Genomic DNA, 23,892 nt, shown 5'->3' with positions numbered 1-23,892 from the left:
GTCAGGAAGTCGAGCGGGCCGGATGGCATTTCTCCAATCGTGCTTAGAACGTGTGCCCCTGAGTTGACGCCGGTGCTAACGCGTTTATTCCGGCACTCTTATTCAAAAGGCGTAGTCCCTGATTCATGGAAGTCAGCCCTTGTCCATCCGATCCGGCAAACTACAGGCCTATTGCGATTACCTCCCTACTCTCCAAAATCATGGAGAGCATAATTAACCGCCAGCTCTTGGTATACCTTGAGGGTCACGAGTTGATATCAACGACCGGCAGTACGGCTTTCGCAATGGTCGGTCGACTGGCGATCTTCTGGTATACCTAACACATAGATGGGCGGCGGCTATTGAAAGCAAGGGGGAAGGCCTGGCAGTTGGTCTGGATATAGCGAAGGCCTTTGATCGTGTATGGCACAAGGCGCTCCTCGCAAAACTTCCATCATTTGGGCTTCCCGAGAGCTTATGCAAGTGGACCTCCAGCTTCCTCACTGGGCGCAGCATACAGGTCGTTATCGACGGTTATTGCTCGAATCCCAAGCCCGTGAACGCTGGAGTTCCCCAAGGCTGTGTGCTATCTCCCACGCTGTTTCTTCTGCATATCAATGATATGTTGGACACCGCCAACATGCATTGCTATGCAGACGACAGCACTGGTGATGCCGTATACACGGGCCATGCAGGTCTCTCTCGGGAAAACGTCGACCAGTGCCGGGAGAAACTTGTGTCTTCTATCGAGTCCTCTCTCGAGAAGGTCGCGGAATGGGGTAAGTTGAACCTTGTCCAATTTAACCCCCAGAAGACTCAAGTTTGCGCGTTTACCACTAAAAAAACCCCATTTGCCGTATCACCGCTCTTCGAGAACACTTCCCTTAAAGCCTCGCCTAGTATCGGAATACTGGGTCTCGAAATCTCGAGCAATTGCCAATTCCGTGGCCATCTGGAGGGCAAAGCCAAACTGGCTTCAAAGAAACTAGGCGTCATAAATAGAGCACGGCAATACTTCAAGCCGGCCCACATTCTAGCGCTCTACAAAGCGCAGGTCCGGCCTCACATGGAGTATTGCTGTCATCTCTGGTCTGGCGCACCCCAGTATCAGCTCGATCCATTTGGCCGCGTGCAACGCAGAGCAGCTCGAATTGTCGGGGACCCAGTACTCTGTGAACGGCTGGATCACTTGGCGTTGCGTAGAGACGTCGCTTCATTGTGTGTCCTCTACCGCATTTATCACGGGGAGTGTTCCGAAGAGCTGTTCAACCTGATGCCTGCCGCCGAATTTCTTCTTCGCACGACACGCCACAAGTTACGATATCATCCCCACCATCTGGATGTGTGGCGGTCCTCCACAGTGCGGTTTTCAAGGAGCTTTCTTCCTCGTACCACGAAGCTGTGGAATGAGCTTCCGTGTGCGGTGTTTCCGGGACGATACGACATGGGTACCTTCAAGAAAAGCGCGTACACCTTCCTTAAAGGCCGGCAACGCTCTTGTGATTCCTCTGGTGTTGCAGGAGAGTGTGGGCGGCGGTGATCACTTAACACCAGGTGACCCGTACGCTCGTTTGTCCTCCTATTCCATAAAAAAAAAAAAAAAAAAAAAATATATTTTCATTAAAAATGTTTGATGTATTATCGTTTTAAAACGTAAACGTACATCTTGTTTTAGTTAAAATATCAATTATTTTTCTAGTTGTTCTAAAATTGGTAGCGAACTCGAATCTTGCATGTTATGTAGATCCATGTAGATCATGCAGATGCTTATAATTATTATCCAGGCATCACCAACATAACAACTGTATGTATAGTACTCACCCAATATTGCAAAAACTTATCCAGATCTCCCCTCACATCACATTGGCTCGCCTTCTCCAGACAGCTAGACTGACTCTCTGAGAACCTCATTATCAATGCATGCAAGTCATTCTCTTGATTTGCGGTAGATGTCTGTATCTGTTCCTTATTCTTGCTCATTTCTGTCTCAATATCTTCCACTATGCTGTCACGAATAGAGAACATCTGTAAATTTTAATATTATCAGTATAAATCGGGGCAAAATCAAAATATAGGAAGTTTTGCTGTCTAAGCCTGACTAAAGGCAAGAGCAGTTTGACCTAATCAAGTCAGCTCTTTAGGAACATAGCCTCAAAATGTCAGCTACATCTTTAACACAGGGAAATTATTACAGCTTAGATAATGAACTGGACCATAAAGAGCAAGAAACACACTTTTAAAAGGGGGCATACAGGAAATTGGGTCATGTGGTGGATAGTATACAGGATTAGCCACCTATGGTCATTGGCAACAACAAGAGGTGTCGGCATAACAATAGATTTTGGAAGTAAATAAACAATGTATCGCGTATATGTAGATGAATTAATATTGGAGCAAAATATCATTCACACGCTTAGGATCTGAGCAATAACCGGTTATAATAATACCTGGTTCACAAATGGAAGAACAGAATAGTAAGAAGGAGCAAACTTCTGCGGCAAACGGTCTGGCAATGGATATCCTGTCTTTTTAAGACTCCCTGCAACCTTGTTTCAAGCTGAAATTCTTACAATTATGAGCTCAGGGGCGTGCATTGGTTTTCTAGCAAGGTAGGCACAGCTGGTAGCAACAAGTACCTAATAATAGAATAGTAAGAAATTTTAGTATTGCACACATAACTTACTGGATGTGTGTTCAATAGAAATTTGGTTATAGAATAACAGAACTAAATTAACTTTATTAATTAACTTTTATTAATTAACTTCTGTCTGAGCTGTACATAAAACTACAAAATTCAGCAAAGAAAATAATAGTTCTAACTCTGTCAGACAGTGAGGCATCCTTTTTGGCCTTGATTCCCACATTATTAGCTCAAAATCGTAAAGGAATATATACTTGTGCTCAGCCTTCTAGATGAATCCAATAGCTATCATTACCAAGACAAAATATATATATATATATATATATATATATAATAGTTTTAAGAAATGTACAAGATTTCCCTATAGGATGAAACGCATTGTCGCATCTTGAGCGAGTGTAGTGCACTTCAATCCTTAATGACCCAGTATCTAGGAAGACATGAATTTCCAGCAGAATTTATAAGAGCCTCCTCGTATAAAGACAATGTTTACTTTCTTAGAATCAATTGACCTGAGACATACACCTGAGAAACACTGTAGAAACATCATATGTGGAGAAAAGGACACAATAGATGCAGTGCTCTTAGCCCAAAACATTAAAATAATAATAATCACACAGCTATAATATGTAGTAGCTTGAGATAATACCTTAGAGAGACATTCTGCAGCACTGTGCATCATTGCTTCTGCTTTTTGTTTGCTGTGTGATAGTCCTTGTGTATTGTTCTCCAAATATTTCTCTGAAACAAAAAATAAATAAAACCTTGAAAGGAATAGAAAATCAAAGGTCGATTTAAATTAAGCGAAAATTACGTAGGTTATTATAAAACACACATAATATTGAAATGATATTAGATCATTTGAATGATCCAAGCTTCATTAAGTGCTAGAAACAAACACTGATTTTCTTGCGACACCGAAAAACATAAGGTTGTTGCCTTGCTTTGTGAAGAAAGAAATCGCCAAGGACCTTTATATATATACCTCATGAGTTTTTCGACCTAGGTCATCCTTGGACTTTGACTATTCTACTTTTTAAACTTTTACACATTTTAAACGACAACCCTTGCTGTGTTGTCGTTTCAGAGTAGGTACATCTTACACATATTATGTACAATCTCACCTGTGTGATCGTGCACGTGCAACAGCGCCTGGTTGACATACGCCAGCATGGCGTCCACTGTGGAGGCGAGTGTGTCTCGATGTTGTCGCGCCGTGTCGCGGTACGCGCGCGTCACCTCCAGGTTATTGTTTTCTAATGACCTGCAATAAGTGTTTGGCTTTTTTAACTAGTGAAATTAAAATTTTACACACCAATGCTATTATTACTTTATACTACTATTATTATATATACATCATCGTCCATTTTGGTACAAATTAAAGAACAATGGCGAAATTTTACCTGACTATAGGAATAACCGTCTAAGGTTAGGATAGTTACAAAAAAAAACTTCGTAGATAAATTGACTTCGTAGATAAAATTGTATTGCAAAAGGAACCGGGGTAATCAATAAAATATTTATTTCATTTTCACAGTATATGCTGTCACGACGCGTATATGGAATCTATACCTTCACACAACGCTCTATAGTGTTGAGTACGGGTATACCATAAAAATATGTAACGCCGTGTTGAGGATTTTAAAATATACCCAACTCCAACATTCGTTTTGGGTATAGTATAAAAATATTTACCGTCGTGTTAAGGATTTCAAAATATACCCGACCGCAACATTCGTTTGGGATAGATATCAGATAAAGGGACGTTTATTTTATAGGTGAGGAATTGAGGTAAATCATACGAGAACAAAAGTGGATAAACAACGTTTATTAGTTACTAGAAAAATAATCATAAAATTAAAAAAAAGAATTTAGCGCGCATTATGGACATTCATTTTAACATTCTGACCTAAGTTATGCTTTCGTTTAGTTTTGCGTTCTGTGTTAGACGGTCGCCCAGCTTGAATCCTTGACTTGGTTTTTCCTATTCCTCTGTCTTTACATCTACTCAGAGCTGTGCTTTGAACATTAATTTTCCTTGGTATACGTCTTGTTATTATCTGACGTAAAATGAAGTTTTGTCCTTGTTCTGATGTATTGATTTTTTAAATCATATTTGTAAATTTTCCTAGTGCTCTTAGATTGTGGACAGTGGAGTTTGTTTCAAATAACTTTGTGAAGCGTTGTACTTCAGTCTTAAACTCTGCAAGTGCATTTTTATATTGGTGCGGAAATTCTACAGCAACCTGTTGCTTGTAAGACGAAGAATTGTCTACATTCTGTATCGGCTCTTGTGTATCGGAGGAAGAGCACTGTGGTACTACCTGTATCGGCTCTTGTGTATTAGAGGAAGAGCACTGCGGTTCTATCGAGTCCAAATCATTGTTCGGTGTTTGATTCAAATCTACCATACTCATGTAGAAATTTTCATTTATCACATTCCCCGTCGCAATTCTTGCTAGTGACATTCTATCTTGAATAGACAGCCGAGGAGAATTGGGAAATATGACTCCAAAGTTTTGTTCAATGCTACACAGGTGCTTGCAGAATCTTCCACATTTTCCAGCGTCACAGTCACAAACGGCTAAATCAGCTCTCACAGTGTAAAAAGTATTTGGGCTTGTCTCTGATCCCACACTGTACTCATTATCGTTGACTTTAGATATATTTTTAATATTTCGAGCAGTCTTCATGAATATTGCATATATGGAATCCTTGGTTTTTCGTGTGTTAGCGTAGGAAACGATGCGCCGCAGAAAATAATTTTCAAAAATGGACCTAATGAAATCTACTAATGCGCAAGCATTAAATGCTTTACAGCGCTGAAGTATCACGTCTTTAAGAATGCGTATAGATGCTTCTGTTATGTTGTTGGTGTTGTTTCCTCGCGTATTTAAATCCAATCTATCAGAGACACACCATTCAAGCCGGCGTTTCCATAAGTTACTCAGATGATTTAACAGAGCTGGCATCGTCTTAACATACTCGCCACCTGTCAAATCCTTATACAATTTTACTGTTTCTTCTGGATCAGTTACAAAAAGAATATTTCGAAATCGTGTCATGTTTGACTGTCTTTTCATTATGTCAACCTTGTGATCTGCAACGCAAAGCCAACGCCAAAAGGCTTGGCAAACATGAAATGCGCATAATAGTAATCGAGCATTTGGAAAAATTGTTCTCAAAGCATTTCGTTCGGCAGTAGAATCGTCCGGCATAACAATATCAGGCTCAAATTTTTTACCCACCTCGTTCTTTTCTAAAGCTTCTTTAATAGCGGCAAAAACCAACGTGTAATTGGACTCATTTTGCTCAGTATGTATAGCACATGCCAATGGAAGACCACCGATTTTGTGAGATGTAAAAACTAGAGTAATCGCAGAACTGGTCTGGTCACACGATGATGTTGTGTCTACAAAAATCATATTCTCATATGCAGTAGACAGAAAGACTCGTTTCATAATAGGAGTAATTATCACGATAATCCTGGGATTTTCTTTCAATAGTATCGAGTAGCCTTTGTTATTTAAACTCTCAATTTTCCCTTGTATGATTTCGGGGAGATTGCATTCATTACGGTCACCATACTTTTCAGTACGCCATTTATTGTACATGTAGTACACATGATTTTCGGAGGGATTTATTTGAGAGTTCGATAACATCTCTATTCCATTTAGATCCTCATCTTGAAACGAGTCCAGTATGTTCAATTCGTTGTAATTTATTTCTGCGCAAGGTGTCATTCCACTATCAAAATATTTCTTAAAAGTTTCTTCGGTTTGTTGGCTGCATTTTAATAAATTCAAGGCTTCGGCAACGTAAACACGATGAGAGTGTTCAAAAACTATAGTCACTAACACATTATACCCTTCCGACAACAGTTTGTCGTTTCGAATAGTGTCCTTATTAACTTTTTTGATAACAAAGTCTATTTTAGCCTTACAGTTTTGTCCACGAGACGACTTCTCTGATTTTTTATTGAACGATGAATGTTGACATGTTTAGGTTTTTCGATACAAGAAGCGCTTCAACGAAGGATATGACTTTCGAACTATCCAGTTAGTGTTCGTAAAATTTGATATTTTTTTAACAAACTCGTCGATAAAGTTAACATATCGGTCTTGTTCTTCATTTTGATCAGTCTTCAGTCTAAATCGCATGGAGTACTTTTCCTCCGATTCAAAATCCAGATTCTCGATAACTCCACAATGTTCGGTTATAAAACCCTCTAAACTAGCTTTATCTATCATTATTCGCATCTACTTTTACGCTAAAAGGATCACAAACCATATAGTTATCGCTTAATTATAATTTTCGCAATGTACTGTGCACTTATTACCACTTTTTAAATTAAAAAACACTTGAAATCACAATTCAAACAGTACTGACTCGCACGTGGTCACAAAATGATGCAACAAACAAAATATTGCGTCAAGCCTCGGGCGAAAAGGATAGAACGATTGAAATAGTAACGTGCCAAAAGAGTACCGAACAATTGCTTCGTTGCGGTCGGGTATGTTTTAAAATACTTGCAGGGGCGTATACTAAATCTGAATGTATACCCGATATCAACACGCGCCAGTGACGTCACAAATGTTAGGTAAAGGTACACTTTATTGAAATGATTTTTGTTTACTGGATTTGAAAATATACCCGAAGGCAACGCGGTTTCTGACGTCATGACCGTTGTGTGAAGGTATAGATTCCATATACGCTGTCACGACTATGAAATCACATCCATTTTAGGTTAGATCAAGGAAAGCTATCTGTCAATATGACTGACAGCGATGAGCGAGTGATCAATGAGTTTCTAATTTCTATACCTGTCACCTATGATCTACCTAATGCTAATAATACCTATCAATTATATGTAGTTACCGCTGTTGTGTTGTTTTGTGCTTTCTTTATTTTAATAAGTAGTTTCTGTTTTACATGGCTTGGTTTTGGACTTGAATAATATCTTTCTCTCGTTTTAAACTCTGAACCTCATTTCCTCCACCACCATTACCGGACTATGATATGCCCCACGATTTGGTCTAACGTACGCTGTTTATATAACAATAAACAAAATAAAATATTTTGCTTGTTTAATTTACTGCTACCTACTTCTACAAAATAAGATCTTGGATTGAGAAAAAGACATTAGAAAACTAGGTACTTATTTTACCAGTTTTTTAAGATTATAAAAATGGAAGAACTTAGTTTAAAAGTCGACCCGAGCCTTAAATTCGGGCGTAGGTTACGCACACTTTAGAAGTACCTACGACTATGGATTGCGCATTTGACTTCCCTCTATAGTATAAATATAATAATAGTATAAAATTACTTATAAAGCTATGGACAACCAACTCTGGTTTGTTGCAAATAAACTGTTATTACCATTGCATCAAGTAACAAGTTTCCATTTTATCATAATAATTATAATACCTACTCAGAGTTGTTGACCGTAGGCAGTAGTACCGTAGACGTTAGTAATTAGGTAGGTATTTATTAACTATTTGCCTATGGTTACTAGTTCCTATCCTTAAAGATTTTTGGAATTGGTCTTATTCAGTGTTATTGTTGTTGGAACATGTTAGTTGGAATATAATAGATAAGTATAATATAGTTAGAACGGTAAAGTAATAAAAATAAAAACCTAACCTAAAAACTCAAACAAAATAATCATTTATTTCTCCATTATCCCGGTTCCAAATTAAAAATGAATAATGTCAGTAGATGCAGAAAATTATAGAGAATTAATTAGTACACGTCAGTTCTTGAGACGCTTCCATTCAATTTCAAATATTTTGTAGTATGAAACTTCGCCATTGTTCTCTCTATATTTAACCCCAGAAGTGAGGAACACTTAAAAAGACCAACATAAGTAAATTTCCTAATATGCAACTATTGGGGTTGAGCAGGTTATCAACTGTAAAGTAGATCCTGTGGATGGGGCCACAACCTGAGTTAAACAAGATATACCAAAATGTCGGTCCATGCGTCACTCGGAAAAAGAACTCGGCTCAGTTGGTAAAAGCGCTCGGACGGATTCCGAGAATCGCGGGTTCGAGTCCCGCGTCGTCAATGAATTATGGTACAAATTAAATTTGTATACTCAAACAAATCCCTAACTACATATACGTACGGCACGCTATGATAGCCGTTTTGACGTTTGTCACTCATGAAGTTTCGTATTAATTAATAATTATATTGAAGGAGCAAATTACTGTTCTTTATTGTCAATAGTGACGTGCAGTTAGTCATAAAAAATTATCGAATGTATAATTTTAGGACACAAAATTTATTTATTACATTGATTCCTAAACCATATAATGGTCCATCGAACATTTATTTTTTATATTTATAAGATTCTAATTATTGGTGTACTTATTTACCACAAAACACGGCATGTTTTTCGGAATTCAAAATTTTTAAAAATGAAATCTAATACGATTTCGGATATTGATACTGAATTACTGTTGACACTTGCTCGTTAATTTGGACTCTGTTTACGCCTTTTTAGTTGTGGATTTCGTCAATATGGCCAAACGTACTCAGAGAACTGTTCTAAACAGTCAGACACGTGAGTTCTTTATACACCTTTGTAACTATTTCGATCGTGATTCTCAAAATGGAGGGCCAAATTAACCTATAACATCAGTGGTTGAACGCGTAGCTGATCCTTAAGTAAACATAAATATTTTTGTTTTATTAAACCTTTTTAATCATAATAACAGTTCACATTAGTATCTCCGTGCCCACCTGCGCTTGTCCAGGTTATCCAGCAGTGCGTCCACGTCGCAGGTGGCGGACCGAGCGGCGTTGAGCAAGTTGCGCGCCTGCTCCTGCAACACGTGCTCAGTCTCACGCTGCTTTTCCACCAGGTGTCGCTGTTCCTCAAAATGTAATTTGGTAGTTTTCAACATCTAGAACAAACAACAGAAAGTGGTGAATTTGTGATAGCTTAATGACTTGCATTTTTTATTACAAACAGGATGTGAGGTACATAATAATAATCCTATTATTAGTGAATTAATTTCCTTCTTTATTGTTGTGATTATAGAAGCACCATGTGGTGGAATAACTCTTCCTCGCCTGGTTTATGACTTGGTTTGTCAGACGATATAAATGTGAGACATTATTTATTGCTTTAGTTTAGAATATCATATCAATTCTAATAAATTTGTCAATGACAACCATGGTTGTTCTAACATGCATTTACAGCGGTATAATCCGCTCTAGTTACTTCCCGCAACCTTAGAAAAAGGCAATGTAGTAATGCTCCTAAAACCTAGAAAATACACCAAAAAAACAGATACCGACCCATCACTCTGCTGAACATCCAAGCTCAAGAAAACAGTGTTGTTCGGCTTGGTACCAGCAATTCGGATTGAACACACGACCACCTTGCAAATTACAACGATATCCCGGTCGTTTGGCAGGCAAAGTTCGCACTACATGCGAATGAATGCAGCTTTCTGCACTTCATCATTCAGATCTAAGTATGCAGTAAAAATACTACAAACCCATTCTCGATATCACCTATCGCTATAACCCTCTGTTTTTTTTATGAAAATAAGTGACGAGACGAGCAGACAGCTGATGGTAATAGATACGCCCTGTTCATTACAATGCAGTGCGGTTCAGGATTCTAGGAAAACCCAGAAATTCTGAGCGGCACTACAATTGCGTCGGATAATTCTTCATCTTGAGACATAAGATAGTATGTTTTATTTGAACAGTAATTTCACAAGCTACGGCGCCCTTCAGACCGAAACACAATAATGTTTACACATTACTGCTTCACGGCAGAAATAGGCGCCGTTGGCATAATCTAGCCGGAATCCTGTGCAAAATAGCCTCCTACTGGTTAACTCTATATGGTTTCCCAGATCTACGGAGGAACTTCCGTGGAGCAATTCTTCATACAATTAAAAATGTATTTAAATACAACGTTATTTTACACAGGCACGATACAAGAAACATATGGGTGTCAAATGATAGTTCAGCTCTAACAATCAAATAAATTACAATACACGAAAATACAATTTAAAAAAAAACTTACATTGGCTGTATCAGCAAGCTGTTGTTGAGCAGTGTGCAGCTTGCTGTTGGTACTCATCAACATTTCCCCCTTTTGTTGCAGCTCTTGGTTTTGTTTTTCAAACAACTGCTCCATTTTGTCTCTCTCCTCTTCCAATGCTTTCTTTCTTAGTAACAGTTCTTGAACCTCCTTCCGTTGTTCCTCTTGTTTGAATGTCAGATCGTTGTACGTCTCATGTGATAGGAATACACCTGTATTAAATACAAGTGAGTATTGTTAGTAAAGTAAACAGTGAATCCAGATTTTCACGTTGGTTGGTGCTCAATGCAAGTGTCTATTTTAGTATTTAATTATTGACAAGTTAAACGCCAAAGAATAAAAGCAAATCATTCTATACAACTAATGTCAGACAATGTTGACCGGCATTTGTATGTCTCGTTCGAGCCGTGGGAGACAATGCTGTCTGACACGGACAGTAAGAGCTAGTTTCCAACGTCTCCTTTGAGCCGCCGGGCATTGGGTTTAAGGTGTTTTGTAATAATACAGAATGACCCACGCGACTCTACAGAACAGTTTGGATATGGCAGCTCTCAAAGATTTTGATTTATTGTATGTATGATGATTAATAAATTACTGAAATCTCATACCTATACGGTTGGTAACACAGTAATAATCAATGAAATTGAGTTTTAATTTAGGCATTTGTTATACAAAATTTTTAATGACAAAAGGGAAGTACTTATATTAATTAATAATGTTTAGTTCTATAATGAGAAGTGTAGTGTGTGATTTTTCATCATTATGATGAGACCACACACATTGTGGTGTTAATGCATCCACCTTTCAATATCAACCTGTTTCAGTCTCTTCATTATTCTTTAGGCAGTGGCAGGTTAATATCAAGAGAGGACTACCAAAACTACACTACTACTCTTGTCGCGTTTTTTCGATAAGAAGTCGCAACATTACTAATTACTTTGACAACGAAATCATGTCACTTAAGTTTACTTTCTATAAGCATGTGCTGTGGTGACACTGTATTTCTAAATAACATTATATTACAAAATACAAAAGTTTAATCAGGTTGTAATTATTATGACCAGTACTCATGATATATATTATTAATTTGATGCCGATATTTCTCAAAGTTTAAAATACAACTACACACCATTTTTTTCCCTGGCAGCTATAATATCCCTCTTCAAACGATCAATTTCTTCAGCGTACTCCTTCAAGACAGCTTTCTTGGTCATTTTCTGATTGATTTCAGGTTTATTTTGTATGTTCTTGGCTCGATTCGCGTAGTCCAGCGTACTCATAGTTTCTTCAAGGTCCTTGTGTCCGGGAGACACGGTCGCTATTATAGAGGTCTTGGTCCGGCCGCCGAGAGACTCTTGTAAGATGCGCGTCAGTTTAGATTCTCTGTAAACGTTTTAATTAATATTCAAAATAAATGTATTTAAAAATCAATTATTGAAACTCATAATCGACCACTAATTCGCAAGAGATATCCCTCAGACCTGACAAGATCTTGCCTCAAAATTCTCTGATATAAATCGTCAATACATTTATAAGTACATAATATTAATTGTACTTATATTATATATATCTACTTATACTTATATATCTACTCGTATTATTTTAAAATTGTAAAATGTTGTCACATTCCATGTGTATCACCTGTATGGTATGTGGGGATGTCTCTCTACCAAAGCTGTGATAACTCTTCCCAACGTTAACAGGCTCTGGTTAATGTTGACGCACTCTCTAGCCCGCTCCCTCTTAGCCGGGTTGTCCGAGCCTGCCTTGCTGATGTTCTCCGATCCTGCCAGGTCCACCAGATTCAGCTTCCCGATCCTGACAAGTTCTTCGCCCTCGGAGCTGTTGTCCTTCATGTGGACGACGATGGTGAACACAGTATGTGAACGGCTGTGAAAATAGCATATATTAAAGCGGCCATAGCTTTTTTTACACTTGTATGATTAGATCAGTATACTGATTGTGTATATATATAATAAAAGAAAACATACAATAATGGCCTTTTTGTTCTAGAATCTAGAGCAATCTCTACCAAAAACAACTTTATGTAATGGCAAGCAAAGTGTTGCAACTATAATTTTATGAATTCATTTATTATGTCTTGATAAAAACCTGCATTTATTTATACATCATTTTTAATCTAAAAAGTTCAGATAGTGTTCAGATACTATTGCTTATAAAGTCCGAACATCGACTAACAACCACGCTTGGGTAGCCACGTGCACTTTTCCGAAAACCTGTGAAGCTACTTTGGAATTATGAGCGTACACTTTGTCATTTTGCTTGCTGTAGTGCTCTTCGACTGTGACAATGTTTTCATCAGTGTAAAGGACGTTTCTGTACAGCAGGCATTTCAATTGAGCCATTCTTCTTAACTGTAAGGATTGCTTTAAGGCATTTCCTGTATATATGATGATAGGTACCAAGTTTTAGTCTTCTTTGATGATACGCGAAAGAGTCCATCGGGAGCTGTCATTTCACGCGAAGCATTTTTAAATTCTTTATAGGGTATCAGTGAATTCTAGCTGGTCAAAATGTCAAACGGCGGGAAATACAACTATCTAGTCTGGCCATAAATATCGATCAACTGAAATTATTATTTTCAAATTTAAAACGCGTTTATTATGTTAGAAACTTGTTGAAGTTTCAAATATAATAAACAAATAACTTCGAGAATTAACAAATAACTTCAAAAAGTTTCTAACATAATAAACGTGTTTTAAATTTGAAAATAATAATTTCAGTTGTTAGATATTTATGGCTAGACTAGGTATAGAAATTCTATTATGAAGTTGGAAGCACATCTAAATTTAATTAAAATTTTATCATTTAAAATAATTAAAAACAACATTCATCAGTTACATGTAATAAGACGCCAATAGAATTTGTAGGCTTACAGCCAATTATATCAGTGTTTTCTATAAAGGTATTTGCAATGGTGGATGGATGGTTGCCTCACCACTACCCATCGCGTAAGACTCTTGCCTGTTTGCCCCTTTTATATAAAAAAATACCTACAAGATAACAAAGATAATATTGTCCAGTACATAAGTGACATTGCTATATTACTTGAGGAAGTGGAAGACAAACAAGCATAATATGGATTTTTAACAACACTGAGAGTATTTATTGAAGTAGGCGTTACTTTGCGGAAATCAATAATTATACAAATGATTTGAGTTTTCTTTAGTGTTAATTCCGCCAATATTTGTCTTTAAACAATTCGACACGTGTTTCGCCTCTACACGAGGCATCCTCAGGACGTGTTGTCTTGCCAAAATCTGGCACGAGACTCAAAGACTTTAAAAAATTTAAAGACAAATATTGGCGGAATTAACACTAAAGAAAACTCAAATCATTTGTATAACACTGAGAGTGCCCGCCAAAAAGGATGGATATACACTTGAAGATATATGTGGTGATGAGTGGCAGAAGGTTTTGTTGAACACCCACTGCAGACACAAACTACTTAAAGTTGAATATAATAATTTAATTAATATACATTTGCAAATAGTAGTCTAAGCTACTACAAGAACAATGTACTTACATAACATTAATTGTTGACTTACTTTGGACGCTGCAATATAAAACATCAATCAATTGACTGCCTTGACAATATTAAGTTTTAGTCGTACATTCTGCATAACTTTGTTCAATCAATTAAGCTTATTTTATTTAAAATTTAAATTATTTCAGCTTTTGGGCTTTGTAAAATTTTCTTCAATTATCAAAGGCCCCAAAAATTATTCTCAAAGAACAATGGCATAACTTTTTTTTGTGAATAACTACATAAGACACTACAAAAGTGTGTACTACTAAATAAATTTTTAAATTATGTCTTTCGTTTAGGTAGGACTTACTCATATATTTTTTAAATAAAACTCTATTTTTTGGACGTTTGTTTTAATGAATTTTATCAATTTATTTATGTTTACTTAATAATCTACGGTATCCTAATAGGGTCCACACAGCAAGATCTACAAGAAATTGTAAATAGAGTAAACGAGTGCAGTGAAAAAGTAGGGTAACATGAATGTGTTAAAAACAAAATATATGGTCATTTCGGGGAAGCCACAGTTGACGTCACATATCTTGGAGAGAGTTGACAAGTATCATCATCAAATATCTTGGGCATGGATAACAGACTCATGGACATTCGAAACGGAAATCTGAGCTCACATAGAAATTGTTCGAACATCTTTTATCAAGATGAGAAAAGTTCTTTTTAATACAGTTGCTCAAAAAGTGGCGTATTGCAGGGACGTATAGCGTGCGAGATGTTTGTCGGCTATTACATACTCGAGCTTTTTCGTTACCTTTTCCGAACTCATGCGTTCTCTTTCCCAACTATCAATATAATAATAGAAAAAATCAATCACAGTTTTTACAAAAAAAAAATCATAGCAGTTTTTATGATTCATGCAAATATTTCTAAAAGGAAGCTACTAATTAGTTTCAATATCAGATTTAATGATTTGATTCAATTAGTTAGGATAGGTTTCATTTCATTTCATCTCATTAAATTTCATTTTCATTTCATACGAATAAAAAAATCTACTGAAGACTTAGCTGTATGGGCATAGTTCCCTTTGCCTACCCAGAATGTGTGAAGAAAACAAAAAAATCTCTGCTTATATTCTTTTACTGTTGGCGCCATTTTGTGTTTTTATTATTCTATTAAATTGCTTCATTTTTCGCAACTATATTAAAAATAGTTGTTTAGCACACGTGCGGAACCGTCATTGCAACTTGTTCCGACTATTAACCCTCACCTTCGGCTGCGCCTCGGCTTGGGTAGACATTTGTCGGAACTATTTGCAATGACAGGCTTTCGTAATGAAATATACTATTGCAGCCGTCAACTTTCTCTGAAACTCCTTACAGACTCCTGCAATGCTACATTTGGCCCGTTGATTTATACGGTTATGAGGCATGGACATTAGTGGAAGACTTACGTAAAAATATTGAAGCTTTCGAGATGTGGACGTATCGTAGAATGCTAAGTTGGACGGCTAAAGTGTCTAACGCAGAGGTCCTTATCCGAGTGCAGAAGAACGTGCAGAGTTAGTGAGAACTATCAAACAGCGTAAGATCTCGTACCTCGATCATATACTGCGCAACGATAGGTACCGCCCGCTGCAAACTATGTTGTTGGGGAAAATTGCTGGGAAACGAGGTGTTGGAAGAAGAAAGAAGTCTTGGCTCAGAAATATAAGGGAGTGGACTGGCATCAAGACTGGCTTAGCCATGGACAAGGAAAAGTTTAAAAAACTGACTGCTGCCCTCCAGTAATTGGGAGGCACTTGAAGATTTATTATAACTTAGTCTTTGTTGTATCAATAAAGTAACTATTCAAGATACCTATTTTGTTAACAGATTGTTTGACTTAAATATAGGTATAGGTACATAGCTATTCCAATACTCATGTTTTGTGTAATCGCATATAACATACTCGTATTTACTGTACCATTTCTCCTTAAAACAGGTTTTTATTATTATAATTTTTTAAAGTACCCACAGCTAATTATGTAATCGTGCATCTGCGAACATCAGATATAAAAAGCTAGATGACGCACTCATCTGCCAAAATATTAAATTTAAGTCGCGCTTGCGAAAATGATGAAGAGAAGTATGTTCCTTTACATATTTTTAAAAATTATATCTGCACTAAGTATACTGAAGGATACGAAATAAAATATTTGCAAATACTTCAAGTAGTGTGAACATAAGGTACATGGGTGTCATCTATACGCTCTATGCAACAGGTTGAAGCGACACTCATGATCTACCGTTTGTATGAATCAGGGTCAGTTATCAGTAATACTATATTACAACACACTCTAGCCAAAAAGTAAGAAGAGATATGGGTAGATTACAGATACCTGCTAGACGTCCAAATAAAAATGATGTGGTGTCGCGGGACACCAGGTAGGAACGAAGTTCCTTCGGCTAATGTAGAATCGTGCTCAATTAGGTATTATACACTACTCGCTTGTGTATGCGACTGTCGCGCCTGCGCACGTCTCATTTAACGGTTTTATTCCACGCACTTTTCCACACACTTTTTTCCACGGATTTTTTCTTACGGTTTTACAGTTCGGTCGCGCAGCGAAATCCCTATCCCCTCCAAGCCTGCCGTAAGGAACTTCGTTCCAAAAACACTGAACATCTAGTTATATACATGATATTTTCAGAGCACATTTTCTGGGGGACATATTATAATAAAAGTTTAACTTTTACGCAAAAACCTTATGTTAAAATACAGTTTCAATTACATTTGTTTATTTTCATTCGTTCAAATATTTCGTTCATTCAATTAGTTTATTTCATTAGCTTTTTATCAACACAGCCTTGGTCTAACAATGATAAAACGATGCAAGAATCTCTCCTAGAAGTTATTAATGACAACTAGGCGTTTACAAAATATACATACTAGGTATGGATTAACAAAAACCTTACCTTTGTGAACATTTAATTAACAAGAGACCTAGGGTTTAACAATTCAGTTAAATTTGAATGAATGCTGAAGTATACTTAGCACAAATAAATCTCGAAAATTTTGTTAGACATTCTACAATAAGTAGATAGATTGTGGAGTAGTTATATAAAACTACAGATATTAGGATTTGAGCATTTATGATACATGAAAAATATGGTAAAATGAAAGAGTTACCTTGACTGGGAGTTCATGAGTGTAGAAGCCACCTTCTTCCTCTCTTGACCTTGTGACATAATCTTGTACACTTCATTCTTGTTGTATACCTATAATACATTTACATACATACAATAAATTTAAACATATATAGCAATCATGGCATTTCAAACTGACTGACAACAATATTATAATGTACAAGAAGCCACCCAAGACTTTGTACTAGTATATTTTATTTCAAATGGCAATATAACATAATATGATTAATTGATTTACAGTTTATTTACAGTTATTGTAATGAGACAAACATAACAAATAATGTTGCAGGCACTATCCGAGATTAGCACTATAAGAGATAAACCAAATGAAAACTGCAATAGATCTCAAAATATCTAGTATTTGATGAGGTTACTTGTTTTTGATAGATTTTTGAGTTACTTACAGTTATTTCTTCTAGACCATTAACAATATTGGCTCCCTTTTTAGAGACATCCTCATATATCCTTAACTTCGAGTTGTCTTCGGACGTGGAGAGGAGATCAAACAGCTCTTCATTATACAATTCCAGATATGATACTCTTACAGTGTACTCTGAATTGGAGAGGCGCAGCTCATCAAACAGCTGACTGAGGGCTCGAGGTATGATGCCGGCTTGAGGGTCCTGGATTAATTTACAATAAAACTATGACATGTACAATGATTAGTAAAAATTATCAGTGAAACTATTCTAAGATATATCAAATATTGTAATTTTTATATTTTATTTGACTTCTTCTTTTTTTTTTACTATAGTGATGTATATGTTTGTTCCCTTAATAAATAAATAAATGAAAGCATCAGATATTGCTCGTAAAGTCAAAGAGAGAATCATGGAACTTTACTGGTTCCCTTATTAAATTTTTATGTGCACTGTACTATAAGAACCCAAGTTGATTTACTGCTTACATTTTGCCATGTTGTTTCATTGCTAGCAGGCTCCCCCACCATGGTGTGTGTCTTGCCCGTGCCAGTTTGTCCATAAGCAAACACAGTGCAGTTATATCCGGCCAAAACTTCCTCAATAAGGGGACTCACTACCTCCTGGTAAATCTCAACCTGTAGATTAATATACATTATCAGTTTTATCCGAAGGTCTATATGATATGGTATAATTTTTATATACGGTTTATTTTAATACGGTTCAAAATGACAAAGGGCATTTTCATCATGCTCGCTTAAGTCACTGCTAGTGGCAGCGGCGTGGGACGGGTTTTTCCCTTCCCTAAAATATGGTTGAGGGAGGCAATGGCTGGCCCATGTGTCATGCTCGTGAATGGATGGTTTTAAAATTAAATGTTATTATATTTTTATAATTGCTAATAAAATGGTCACAAAATCCTTTATTTAATTATTTACAGTGTGTGGACTGATGCATCTACTGTACTCAATAACTTCTTTTTAACTTACTTTTTTGACTTACTGGTATAATGCATTGACTATTTGACATGTGACTATGTTTATTGCATCATTTTACATATTATATTGTAATTGAGATTTGTAAAATGATGAAAATGTAAATCTTGATTTAAAAAGTGGCAATGTGTTTCTTGCTACTTCTTCTCATTAGCTCAACCTTTACGAAGTAGCGGTAGATTCAATAAGAAAAAAAAATTATGACATTCAGCATAATTTCCTAGATCTACATAAATAAAGTGATTTTGATTTGATTTGAATTAATTATTGAACACTCCATTCTAGACAGTAACAATTGCCTCCAAAATAGTGTGCCTTTGCTTCAGGGAAGTTCCATCTGTGGGACCAATCTATCATCAAACCACACTGAAAAAGTACAGGCAGTGGCAAAACTGTAGCATCAATTGCTAAATAAACTGGTAGAAGCAAAGATAACCCCAGTATTACTTGCCTAAGTGATTGAAGAAAACTTATAGAATTAAGTGTTATTTTTCAGAAATACATAATTATTCAAATTTTATGAGTTTTCTTGACTTCAGCCAACTTTTATCTGTAAGGAATTGTACATGCATTTTTCTTCTACACAAGGCATCCTCAGGAGATTGTGCCTTGTTCCAGAATATGACGAGGTTTCTAAGAGACAAATCTTAGCAAAATAATTAACACTCACAAAATCTCAAAACATTTGGATAATCAGTGATTGAACATGGCTACAGTGTGTAGAATATACAGTCATGAATATAATGATTCTTATCTTGAAGTCAGATTAAAATATTTTCTACACCATTTGATTCCTTAGAAGATAATATACAAAACAAACTATTCTAAGCAAAGGTTTTAATAAAAAAATGTATGTGGTATATTAGAAATATTAGAATTAATATTTACATAAAAAAGATCCAATATTTTACAGGGTATTTATATATATTCTGATTATTTAGAACAGCCTCTAAGAAACCCACTAATATAGGTTTCAAATTAAGATATGAATAACTGAGATCTCAAGACCACAGATACAGACAGTGAGAGCTATTACATTTATTTAGAAATGGTTAATTTGATAAATGTGATTATAATATGATACATTAACAATTGTACAACTGTTTCTGTAAGCCTTCAAGTTATTGTAATCCAAGAAAATTTTTCACAGCCCTATACATGGGCTTGTGATCTATACAATCAAGTGAAATTTGATCTTAAAACAAATCAATTGAACATTACAGCAAAATGTGAAATTCCACCCACACTATGTTGATATATTCTGTCATTCTATAGCCTAATGTATTGTGAGAAACTTCTTTCATCATACAGTCCCTTTGTGCAATCAATTACAAGCTGTAGTTTTCTAGTTACAGCCAAGTTATTTGAAATATATCTATCACATATAATTTATTGAAAAAGTTTAAATACCTGTTTGCTATTTGGTGGAAACGCTCGGTCAAATGTGAACTTTTTGGTGTGTAAAGAATTTTGTGACAGTCTAACAATGACTTCTCGGCCATTTGCCACCTCAATCACACCCAGTGATCTTATATCCTTTTCACGCTGGTTGAGAGGTCTAAAACAAACATGAAGGAATGTTTAAACTAATATTCACTAACATAATGATTTAAATAGATGAGTTTGGGGTTAAACTTCTTCTAACCAGTGGGAAGCATCTTAGTCAGCAGACCTAGTCTTTGCAAAGATGGTAGAGAGGTACTCCAGGAGATCCTTATTCTGCTCTGAAGCAGCAATTTGCAAGAATTATTGTGTCATAGCTTGTGAATTTCTGTGATAAGTAGACTCAAAATCATATGTATCAAGGTAACAAGCACAGTTGTGATGCTGCTAAATACTGATCTCAAAATTTTCTTTGAAAATGAAAAATTCAATCAACACTATCATTCAAGTGAGCCAAGCTATAAAGGGGCTTAGTACAACAGCTGATGTAACAAAAACATCACTACAGAAACTATTAATTATTTTAAGTAAGACAACCTATAAACATTAAGACTTCAGTTTCAGGTTCTGGTTAATCTTTCTGTTCTGGGAAAGTCTGATTGCAGAGTATGCCCTCATATCGGAATGATTTTGGCACTCACACAGAATTCTGTCAGTTTATATTATTTTTATGTGTATTCATAGATTGCTTATAATTAGGGTGATTTGAGTGAATATAACTGATAGTTGATTGAAACAAGTTATAAGACCATGCAAAACAAATCATCTTATAAACAGAATAAGGGTCAGAACTTGGCGAGGGAATCGGTCAACGTTCAGCACTTTGGCTTTTGGTGTATCTGAAAAATCTAATGACCTGGGTCGCTGTCGATTTCAACACCAATTATTTAATTAACAGCACCAGGCAAAAGAGGAAGCCAAATTCTAATAAAAATAGTAGATACTAGAGGACATTAACTTCCTGTGTGTTTCATTCATATTTTTGCAAACTGTACATAAAATATTATTATAAAGGTCACCAAAAAATAACATTATATAGCTATAAGAAATGTTAAACATAAAGGAATACATAATAATTAAAGGAAAACACCAAGGCAATCCAACCAACTAATTAATTAATTAGAAGAATAACTGTGACACAGAAACTTGAACTCCAATTATAACTTTGTCAATAGAATTAAAAACTGGTAATTATCTCAGATAATATCTGATTCCCCAAAATTTTCACTATAGTAAAATGAAACCTGACGAACCTATAGGGCTACATCATAGTAGATCATCTTTAAGTTTTCTATTATTATTATCGATATTATACACAAAATCAAGAAGGCTTAGAAGAAAACATATAAGACTAGGTTTAGAGACCATATTAGATCATAAGATCAATAAAACGTTAGGGCATAATCCTTATCGTTAGGTGGAAAAATTCAGGCGTTTTACCTTAGTCTTACAAAAACTTGTATATTTTGATTTTTATCTTTCCGAGATCCTTTTTCCGCCATGTCAAGTTTTTCATTCACAAACTGTATTCACAAATAACAATATTACCTACTTAATAACACGGTAAATCATTTAAATTATAATGAAAACATAAGAAAACTAGTCAACTCGTAAAACGTTAAAGTTTAAATTTTGTAAATTACAAATTATTTGAAATTGAGTGACCACAGACTAAAATTACGATTTGCGGTTACATTTTACAACGCAAGTCGTTCATTGGTGAACTTGAGGTTTGAACGGAATTGAGCTCTTTTTTTTACTATTTAATGAATGGCATAGGATGCAAGTCGAATTCCCTTTTATACGTCTGTGGCTTGTTCAACAGATCAATAATAATTGTAAATAATTATTTATTTAAATTGTAAACATTCTTTGTGGAAGGATACGACAAACGGGCTACGCATAGGTCACCTCAAGATATGTGGAAATGCGTTGCTGACACAAAGTAGAAAATATTAACTACAAGTGGAAGTACCACGCAGCTATTGCCATTGTGTCATATATGACTTTGTGACAAGACAATTATTTTGGAATTTTTGCAATTAAAAATTATACGGTGATACACACCGGAAGATATAAAGATATTATTTAAAATAACCGAAAAAACCTTAAAATCTACCAGTTGAAGGGATTCTTTGCAGATAAGCGCATCATATCTTTTAAAGATATTGACCTAGTTGTTCAATAAAGCCAAGAGAAAATAAATGATAATCACTAGGCGGAAAAAATTCGCAACGAAAAAAACGCACCCAAAACACAATATATAAGTTGATAAGATGATTTTTTTCTTTACATCTAAGCATAATTCTATTTTAATTGTAATATACTTGGAAATTATTGGAAATATCGGGTAAAAATTAACGATAGTGTCAATCTTTAGCAACAAAAACTAGTTTAAATCTGTAATATCTTCGACAATATTCATTTAAATTACATGCTGTAAAGGACCATATTGATTTATATTAAATCCACAATGTACTTAAGGTGCATAATTGGTTACGGATTGATGTTGTATTGCTTAAAATAGCTTCCTAAATAAGCCATTATTTCTAGTAAAAAGTAAAGAATGATAAATGATTATAGTGGTTTATCCCTAAGATGTAAACATATACCACCGCGGACGTTTTTGTAGACCTTTTAAAGGTGTACAATGATGTTTCACATTATTTTCATCTATCCCGTAAAAATGTGTTTATCAACGAAATCACATTAGAAACCACAAAAATTATCAGTGTTCTCTTCAATATTATGCATGTATTAAACATATGAAGCATTCTCTTTAATAACTCTTATCTATTAAAATAAACCGTGTAGGTAAGTGGTTTAAAAAAACGAAACATATACAGGGACAGACAGCGGGAAGTGACTATTTTTATACTAATTAGCGATACTAAGTTGGTTCAATGGTTGTGTTTCGTTTTTCGTACTTAGACCAAGAGCCGATATTTAAAAAGTTGTTTGTTATTGTTAATGACCTGAGATAGAGGACGTATGCAGGTCTGTATACAATATCAATTAATACAAATGTCTAATACCTAACTTGTAACGTAGCATTATAGATCGTAGAAATAGTAATCGTGCATAATAACTGTAATAAGCGTATGCCGAAAGATTCGTTCTGACAAGAACATTTTATTTTATATAACGTAATATAAGCTTTGTTAAGAAATATTTCATAATGCTGTACAACAACTCATAGAATCATACAGATCACCAGTAGTCATCACAGTGAAGTTTCAAGCATCGTACTTTCTCTCGACGATCGCAGACATACTCACGTGATCAGTCATATGCTCTGCGTTACACAAACCGCACAGCAAGGCCGAGCGGACTCGACTGACGAATGACGCGTCGGGAGTCGGGACTCGGGCGTCGATCGCTATTCATGCAATTTTTATCAATGAGCAATAGCGTAGGTGCGGAATGCTCATTGACATCGTATGATCGAGGTTCGACGCGAGTTTACACAAACTGCGATAGCATTAGTTTTAGAGCGTGATAGAACACATAATATTATTCTCAAATCTTATTGAATTAAACGTTTTACTATTGGTTAAAATGTAAGCTCTAGTATTGGTGTGTATTTTCTGAACTTGTAAATATTTTTTAAGTAACGATTGTAATTGGGTAACTAGTTTTAAGGATTTTGTATATATATCG

The 23,892-nt window shown here is 35.6% G+C and overlaps 1 protein-coding gene across 1 annotated transcript in view; it reads right to left on the bottom strand.

Moving 5' to 3' along the window:
• The window catches only part of LOC126976322 (kinesin-like protein Klp61F), a 37,315-nt gene extending 15,433 nt beyond the window's left edge, over window positions 1–21,882 (bottom strand). The window contains exons 1-12 of the mRNA XM_050824604.1: window positions 21,673–21,882; window positions 20,200–20,347; window positions 18,283–18,432; window positions 17,780–17,998; window positions 17,359–17,447; window positions 12,327–12,575; window positions 11,815–12,068; window positions 10,668–10,897; window positions 9,365–9,528; window positions 3,745–3,884; window positions 3,270–3,361; window positions 1,801–2,004 (exon numbers count right to left, since the gene is read on the bottom strand). Coding sequence (XP_050680561.1) covers window positions 1,801–2,004; window positions 3,270–3,361; window positions 3,745–3,884; window positions 9,365–9,528; window positions 10,668–10,897; window positions 11,815–12,068; window positions 12,327–12,575; window positions 17,359–17,447; window positions 17,780–17,998; window positions 18,283–18,432; window positions 20,200–20,347; window positions 21,673–21,734 — 2,001 coding nt within the window. The 5' untranslated portion in view covers window positions 21,735–21,882. The remainder of the gene's footprint in view (window positions 1–1,800; window positions 2,005–3,269; window positions 3,362–3,744; window positions 3,885–9,364; window positions 9,529–10,667; window positions 10,898–11,814; window positions 12,069–12,326; window positions 12,576–17,358; window positions 17,448–17,779; window positions 17,999–18,282; window positions 18,433–20,199; window positions 20,348–21,672) is intronic.
• Window positions 21,883–23,892: the final 2,010 nt, after the last annotated feature.

Source organism: Leptidea sinapis, chromosome 40 (assembly GCF_905404315.1).
Source record: "Leptidea sinapis chromosome 40, ilLepSina1.1, whole genome shotgun sequence".
NCBI lineage: Eukaryota > Metazoa > Arthropoda > Insecta > Lepidoptera > Pieridae > Leptidea > Leptidea sinapis.
The sequence above is the reverse complement of the archived record's forward strand: the minus strand, read 5'-3'. Positions and strand labels throughout refer to the sequence as shown.